The following is an 8,260-nucleotide window of genomic DNA, read 5'->3' as shown; positions in this document are numbered from 1 at the left end:
CCCACCTGGAGAACAAGGAGGAGCAATTCAAGTCTCAAGGAAAAACAGTGCAAGTGTTGGTAATTAAGCACCAACCTGGAGAATAAGGAGAAGCAAGTCAAGTTTCAAAGAAAAGCAGTATAGATATTGGAAATCAGGCACCCACCTGGAGAATAAGGGAAAACAAGTCAAGTTTCGAGGAATATAGTTAAAGTTTTGGCAATCAGGCGCCCACTGGAGAGCAAGGGAGTACAGTTAAAATTTTGGCAATCAGGCGCTCACCTGGAGAATAAAGAAAGCAGTTCAAGTTTCAAAGGAAGACAACACAGGTTTCAATGGAAAACAGTTTAAGGTAATAAAGGGAATACAATTCATGTTTTGGTAATCAGGCACCCACGTGGAGAGCTAGGGAATACAGCTAAAGTTTTGGTAATCAGGCGCCCACATAGAGAGCAAGGGAATACAGTTCATGTTTTGGCAATCAGGCCCACATAGAGAGCAAGGGAATACAGTTAAAGTTTTAGCAATCAGGCGCCCACCTGGAGACCAAGGGAATACAGTTAAAGTTTTGGCAATCAGGCGCCCACCTGGAAAGCAAGGGAAAACAGTTCATGTTTTGGCAATCAAGCACCCACATGGAGAACAAGGAAAGTAGTTCAAGTTGCAAAGGAGGCAGTTCAATGTTCAAGGAGAAAACAGTTCAGGGTCAGCAATCAGGAGCCCACTTGGAGAACAAGGGAAGGTAGTCCAAGTTTCAAAGGAAGACAGTTCGAGCATTGGCAATCAGGCACCTACCTGGAGAATAAGGGAATTCACTTTAGAATGCAATTCAAGTCAGCAACAAAGGAAGCTCACCTGGAGACTGCGAGTCAACGAAGCCGCAGAAACTGCAAGTTCAAGTTAGAAGACTCATAGATAGGAATCTTGTAACTTGTAGCTGACAGGCTTAGTTAGTGTCTTTCATTTTTTTGATGTAATAACAGGACCACGGACCGGAACTTCGGCCGAACGACACCTCACTCGACTCTCCAACTCATCTCTCCATCATTTTCCAGAACTACACTGACATGATTCCTTTATAGCCAAGGATATGTAGGCAACCTCGGAAGCAAGGTGCGGTCAAATCTTTCAAAAAATGCTTCCCACGGAGTATTCAAACGGGCAAAAATCGCTCGTATCCGCTCACTGTATCTTTGCACAAAAACTCTTCGGGTTTCCGAGCAAAGAGGGGCAGTTGTGAGTACATGATTTTTCCCTTATATGAATTATTCCCATAAAATATAAGAAAATAATTTTTCCAATTTTTGCAATTTTATAGGATTTTTTGTACAATTTTACTAATTATTTGAATTTTTGTGCATATTTAATTTCCATTAAAAATAAAAAAATATAAAAAATACCATGCATTGCATTTAGGTTTGATTTTACATTTTTTGGAATTAATTAGTAATTATTTCTTTTATTAAAAACGAAAATCACAAAATAGCTCATTTTACACCTTTTAATTTTAGTCTATAGATTTTTCCTTTTGATTTAGGACTAAATAATGTTATACTTATTGTGACTAGGCAATTAATTTAATTTTACAGCTTAGATTAATTTAGGTGTTAATTTTAGGATTTTATTAATTAAAAAAAGAATAGAAAAACAAAAAGAAAAGTGGAAAGTGAAAAAGGCTGTTTTAATTCCAATTGGGCCAACTGATTGCTAAGCCCAAACCCCACCTAATTGCCCAAACTTCCCCAGCTTAAATACTCAAAACCCGTCTGGCCCATCACTTACCCGCCCCGTTTTCCCCCTTACTATTTAAGCTCCTTATAAAATTTTCCCCAAAAAAATCATACCCTAATTTCCAAACTTAGAAGCGACGCTTACCCTATTCACTATCTTCCTCACCTGAATTCATTCCCAAACTCGCCAAAATTCAGGCGAGTGAACCCAAACTCGCCTCACGCGCTCCCCCTGCCACATGGTGTAACGGCCTCTGACAATTAGAATATTCCTTCCAGATTTTTTGTGCCTCTCGATCGATTTACTGGATAAATGGGGGTCGTGGATGGATGAAAATCAATCCTCGCCCTCTATTTATCCCAAAAATCATTCATAGAAAGGGTTTGAAAAGGAATTTCAGGTGGGGGTTTTGGGCAGAAGCTTCGAGAATTTTTCGGAGGGTCTGTATAAGGTGAGATTTTTCCTTGTGTGAAGGGGTTCAAGAGAGATTTTCGAAAAGGAATTGGGGAGGTAAAAGGTTCTAGGTTTCTTTGAGTCCTTTTCTTTAGATTCTTCAGGTTTAGATTGCATTTTCAGAAACAAAAATAAAAAAAAATATATAGTCTGAGTTTGATTTTGTTCGAGGTTTATTTCATTTCAAAAGAAATCAGAAAAATTACCAAAATTTCAGCATTTTTTTTGTTTCTGGTTCTCAAGAATGGAGTATGATTGAAGTTTAAGTTGGATGTGTTTGGGTTCGGAATTCCGATGCCGATTCGAGTTTCCATCCGAGGTTCGTGGCTTGGCTTGCGTTTTCTGCTCAATTGCGTTGCCGTTCTCAGTTTAAATTTTGGAGCAGAACATTAAAGAATTTTAGCCGAACAGGTTCATTTTAAACTTTTCCTCTCTTTTGTTTGAACATGTGTGGAATAAATTAATTATTGTCTAGATTAAGCCATTAGTAATTTTGAAACATTATTTATTTTCTTCTTGACTCAGTTTACCTCGTGTTGAGTGTGTTTGTTTAAGTCATATCTCCTAGCAGCATTTCCATTCAGTTGAGTTTAAGGTGTTGGCATCTTTGCCTTTGTGATTGTTCCTGTGTTTTTTTTTGTTTTTCCTTTTAGCAGTTTGAACAAGAATCTGTTATAACTTTTCCATGAAGTATTTTGTTTTGAAATAAAGTAACAACATGTGCTCGATTAGGAAACGAATGGTCATCGCTTCTGCCTGTGATTAAATTATTAAAGTTTACTGTGAAGCTTAGTGAATGTACTGTTAAGAGGAATATGATAGTAAATGACTCAAGAATTGAAATATGAAGTTTATACTTTTTATTTAAATCAATATTTGTGTTATAGTTTATTTTATTTTTTCTGAAAAGCTCAACTGCCTAGTATTTAATTAAAATATCCTTAGCTCCTTCAAATTCCCTGCTGGTTCTATATTATAACTGTTAGGAGTAGTATAGTAGCCTGTTGGAAATTTTGTTCGAAATCGGTTTGTGTTAGTTGGCTTATTCTTCCTTTTTTCACTTAGCTCAAACATGTGATGAATTTCAAGGGAGTTTTTCTTTAGTCACTTAGATTCTTAATCAAGAGAAACCGCCTGTTCACTTTGAGTTATATGCGTTGTTGTTCCCTTCTATGGTTTAATCAGTCAAATATTTTGGATGCATATTCCAATATTATTTGGCCATGTTTTGCATTAATGGTTTTTCATTTTTAAACGTTAGAATTTTGTAGCAGACAGAGAATGGGGGGTACAAGGGACATCATGGTTTTTGTATCATAATGCTAGCCAATTTTTCTTTTTATTGCTCTCTGTTATTCATTTTGTTACCTGTGTTTATAAGCTTACTGATACCAGGTGTCTTTGGAAAGTTATTTGTTAGTTGTGTCATCATCTTTATTTAGTTTGGTTAAGTTGTTTGAAATGGGTCATGGGAAATGGGGTACAACTAGTCCTTAAAAATTAAATCATGTTCAGATATTGTAAGATCTAGATTAGGTTATGTGAATGAATCAAAGGAAAGTGAATGGGTCCATAATTAATTGGCCTTTCCAACTACGTACAGATAGGGGTGTTAAAGTGAATCCCTATATGTATAATTGACTATTATTTTATCTGTGAGTTTGAGCAGAATAAAACACAACAGGGATCAAATAAAGTAGGGTAACAAAATATCTCTACCTAACCTTAGCAACCTAATTTCTGATACTTGGATTTCGTATCGTCAAGTCGGCAATTCTTATTTCTTTCGTGTTAGTTTTTTTCCTTAAATCTAACATATAGAATTTTTCTCCATAGAATAATTAACAATATCATATTTTATTTTAGGTGCGATAATTAAATAAATCGTCATAACTACGGGTACGGTTCCTGTGACATAGTTGTGATACTTAATTTCGAATTGGTTTTAAATATGAACATCCGTAGTTAAATGCTTTTCCCTTTAATAAAATTGAGGTGTACCATCCAATCACCTAGTGTGAAAAATACTTTGAACATTCATAACTAGTGTAGAAAATACTTTGAACATTCGTAATTTTCTTTAGGCGCGTTTATAATAAAATTATCACAGCTACGGGTACGATTCCCATGACGTAGTTGTGATACATAATTTTCAAATTCGGGGGTACATTTATGTGACTCGGCCACAACTTCTAATAACGTTAATAAATTAAACATGTTGTAGATCGTGGGTATGGTTTTTGTGACACGATTCGCAATGTGTAATCATATAATTAGTTGTATAACAATTGGATTATTAAAAGCGGTTTAAAAGGAATAAAAATGCATATACGGTTCAAAGATGTTTTAAAATCAAATAAATAGGCCAATAATAACAGTTGAACGACCGTGATAAAACCACGAAACCTGGGAATGCCTAACACCTTCTCTCGGGTTAACAGAATTTCTTACCCGAATTTCTGTGTTCATGGACTGTAAAACAGAGTCAATATTTCCTCGATTCGGGATTTGAACCGGTGACTTGGGACACCATAAATTATCTCAAGTGGCGACTCTGATCAATAAATAAATAATCTCGTTTCGATTGTCACTTAAATTGGAAAAATCTCCCTTTATACCCTTCCGGGGGTAGAAAAAGGAGGTATGACAACATGCATGATAAAGGTCAAAAAACTTCATCAGTTCTTTTCCTTTTCATTTGTGTAGAATTATCCAAATTCTCCAAATCATCATCCTTTTCTTGTAAAATGTCAAAAGTATCATGAGGTAGAACTTTTCTTGCAACATGCCAGCCTTTATTTGAAGGATCGTCGACATAAAATACTTGTAATGCTTGGTTTGCTAATACAAATGGCTCATTAGTTTTCAGTAACCGCTGACAGCTAACACTCACAAAGCCATATTCATCCATTTTAACTCTCTTTTCTTGGTCATACAGATCAAACCACATACATCTAAACAAGATCACTCTTTTGCCTCCAATAAATTGCAATTCAAAAATCACAGTAAGTTCTCCATAATAATCAATATTTTTATTCTCGTCATCTGTCTCACCAACTACAATCACCCCGTAGTTTTGAGTCCTCAAACCCCTGTCATAATCTTCCACATGAAACCTATATCCATCAGTAACATAACCTTTAAGACGTCTCACATATGGCAGGGGACCACGTGACAAAGTGAGCAAATCTTCCATTTTCTTACTGTTATCACATTTGTACAATTCTACAACCTATCAAAATCAATTATATAATTTAATTAGCAAATACTATATAATATTATGGTTAGAAAAATAACAATAGTATATAACTTGTACTAACCTTTTTTTTAAACCAGCTAATGAACTCCTTATTAGAATGTTTTTGAGAGGTATCACCTGGAATTTGTGAAAAATTTCTACAAAATATTAAAGAATAACATGTCCTTTTAATTGAAATCATGGATAAAATATAATAAAATTATTATGTCGAGTCAATACTTACTCGAAAAATGGTTGAATTTCATCACAATTCTTCAAAATAAAAATATGTGCTTGCTCTAATTCATCTAGATTAAGTTTGTCTATATTTCCAGCTCTTAATTCTTTTCCAGGTTGACAAAAACTGTTAAACCTCCATCAGATTTAATAATACCACCATCATAATTCTGCTCAAGACGATTAAATTTTGTTTCCATTGTATGCAAATACCTTGAACATAAAGTTAAACATTCAGTTGCCAAATATCCCTCCGCGATAGAACCTTTTGAGAAAGCCCTATTACCAACTAAAGATTTCAAAATGTATAGCCATCGCTCCACTGGATACATCCATCTATATTGAATAGTTCCAGCAATCATAGTCTCATTAGCTAAATGGATCGGCAAGTGCACCATCACATCAAAAAATGAAGGAGGGAATACCTTTTCTAACTTGCACAGAGTTATAGGAATTTGAGCTGTTCTTTGTTCTAACTCTTCCATTCTTAAATATTTTGCTCCAAGCAAGTTGAAAAATAAAGACAACTCAAGAAGAGGTTCACATACAGATTTGCAAAGCATACCACGTATAGCAAGTAGAAGTAAATGTTGTAGAAGAACATGACAATCATGACTTTTTATGCCTGAAATTTTACAATCTTCAGTGTTGACACATTGAGATATATTTGATGAATATCCATCTGGAACCTTTAAGTTCTTTAGGAATCTTAAAAATATGTTCTTCTCGTAAGGAGATAACGTATAATATGTTGTCGGTAGCTCATATTTTTCCCCATTTTTAATTGGATGCAATTCTTTCCTTATGTTCTTTGCTTGCAAATCCAATCGAGCTTTTATGGTATCTTTAGTTTTTCCTTTGACATTTAAGATTGTCCCCAAAATATTTTCACATACATTTTTCTCAATATGCATCACATCTAAATTATGTCGCAACAATAGAGTTTTCCAATAGGAAAGATCAAAGAAAATACTCTTCTTATTCCAATTATCACCCCTACTCTCATGTGATATTTTAGGCTTCTTCTTTGGATCCTTTGTTAGTGGTAAACCATCTAAGTCAGCCACTTGATCAAGTATATCCTCACCCGATAAAATATTGGGTGGTAGTCTTCGCTCCTTAGTGCCATCAAATGACTGTTTATCATTTCTCCATTTGTGATTAAGAGGAAGAAAGTGTCTATGACCCATATAACACTGCTTTTTACCATTTTCTAACCTCATTGAGGATGTTTCTTTGTTGCAACATGGGCAAGATAATTTTCCTTTTGTACTCCATCTAGATAAATTTGCATAGGCCGGAAAATCATTAATTGTCATGACCCTAAACCCGAACCCAGTCGTGATGGTGCCTCTTGTGAAGACAAAGTCATCCGACACATTCCCAAATCCCTTTTAAGCAATTAAGAGAATACAATTAATTCTTAAACATGATAAAATCCCAAAATAAGTAGTGACAGTGCAATTCGCGGAATTTAAAACCAACATAGCCCGATATCGGGGTGTCACCAGTCATGAGCATCTACAATCCGAATAAAGACAAGGAAAGTCTATATAGTCTGACACAAAGCTAAAACAGGGAAAATAAGATAAGGGAAGAAGCTTTGTGCTGCGAACGCTGGCAGCTACCTAGAGAATCTCTGAATCTGCCTGAGCTAGAAGGATCAACACTTGCTAGCGGGACCTGAAGCGCCTGAATCTGCACACGGGGTGCAGGGAGTAAAGTCAGTACTCCAACTCAGCGAGTAATAATAATAAATGCAGAGTGAGTAATAAGAAACCATGTAAAGGCATATCAATAGACTATAAAAGAAGCAATAAAAGCAAGTAAAAATAGTGAAACAGTGAAAATATGCAAAGTCACTTTAGTTCAGTTTAAACTTCTTAAAAATACCTTTTTATAAAGTTAAGCAAGTAAAAGACAGGCAACTAGAAAAGATAAACACATAAAGAAATGCTCCTCAGGCACAATACCAATAGAATCAACCCCTCGGGCAACACATGGAACAACAACCAGCCCTTCGGGCTATATCTCACATCACAATGGGAACCCGTGCTCACTGGGGGTGTGCAGACTCCTAGAGGGGCCCCTTACGGCCCAAGCGCAATATCAAGCCATCTCGTGGCATCATCACTAGGCTCTCGGCCTCATATCAACAAGCCACCTCGTTGCGTACCAATCTCAGGCCCTCAGCCTCATAATCATAATTAGTGTTTCCTCACAACACAGGCCCTCGACCTTACTCAGTCAGAATCTCATAAGCCACTCAGGCAACAGTAAAACATGATGCTCAGCCCAAAATATCATTTAAAATATCATTTTAAGTGTTAAAGCAGAGTAAACATGGCTGAATTATGAAAATGATAGAATATAGCATGACTGACTACAAGTATAAAGTCAAAACATTGAGGAAATATCAGTAAAAATCCCCTAAGGGTTCAAATAGTTGGCACGAGACCCAAATATGGCATTCAACCCAAAACATGATGATAGCAAAAAGTTTTCAGTCAAATACGCGGTAAAATAGTCATTCGGGACGGACTAAGTCACAATCCCCAACAGTGCATGACCCCACGCTCGTCATCTAGCGTATGCGTCACCTCAATACAGCACCATGATATG

At 35.9% G+C, this 8,260-nt stretch overlaps 1 protein-coding gene across 1 annotated transcript; it reads right to left on the bottom strand.

The window, feature by feature from the left end:
- Window positions 1-4,828: 4,828 nt before the first annotated feature.
- On the bottom strand, window positions 4,829-6,957 carry LOC107795561 (uncharacterized). Its single transcript, XM_016618227.2, has 3 exons — window positions 5,775-6,957; window positions 5,484-5,539; window positions 4,829-5,395 (listed from the first exon to the last, which is right to left on the bottom strand). Exons 1-3 carry the CDS (start codon window positions 6,955-6,957, stop codon window positions 4,829-4,831), a joined length of 1,806 nt encoding a protein of 601 aa, XP_016473713.2.
- Between the last annotated feature and the right edge of the window lie 1,303 nt (window positions 6,958-8,260).

The sequence above is a fragment of the Nicotiana tabacum genome, chromosome 8, assembly GCF_000715075.1.
Source record: "Nicotiana tabacum cultivar K326 chromosome 8, ASM71507v2, whole genome shotgun sequence".
Taxonomy (NCBI): Eukaryota; Viridiplantae; Streptophyta; class Magnoliopsida; order Solanales; family Solanaceae; genus Nicotiana; species Nicotiana tabacum.
The sequence above is the reverse complement of the archived record's forward strand: the minus strand, read 5'-3'. Positions and strand labels throughout refer to the sequence as shown.

What these genes read in the sequence shown, in the direction of transcription:
- LOC107795561 (XM_016618227.2), bottom strand. Translation starts at nt 6,957, where the DNA reads ATGACAATTAATGATTTTCCGGCCTATGCAAATTTATCTAGATGGAGT. An exon ending in TATTATTAAATCTGATGGAG is followed by an intron (nt 5,540 to 5,774) that starts GTTTAACAGTTT and finishes CACAAATTCCAG; the next exon opens with GTGATACCTCTCAAAAACAT. An exon ending in TTAGCTGGTTTAAAAAAAAG is followed by an intron (nt 5,396 to 5,483) that starts GTTAGTACAAGT and finishes TGATTTTGATAG; the next exon opens with GTTGTAGAATTGTACAAATG.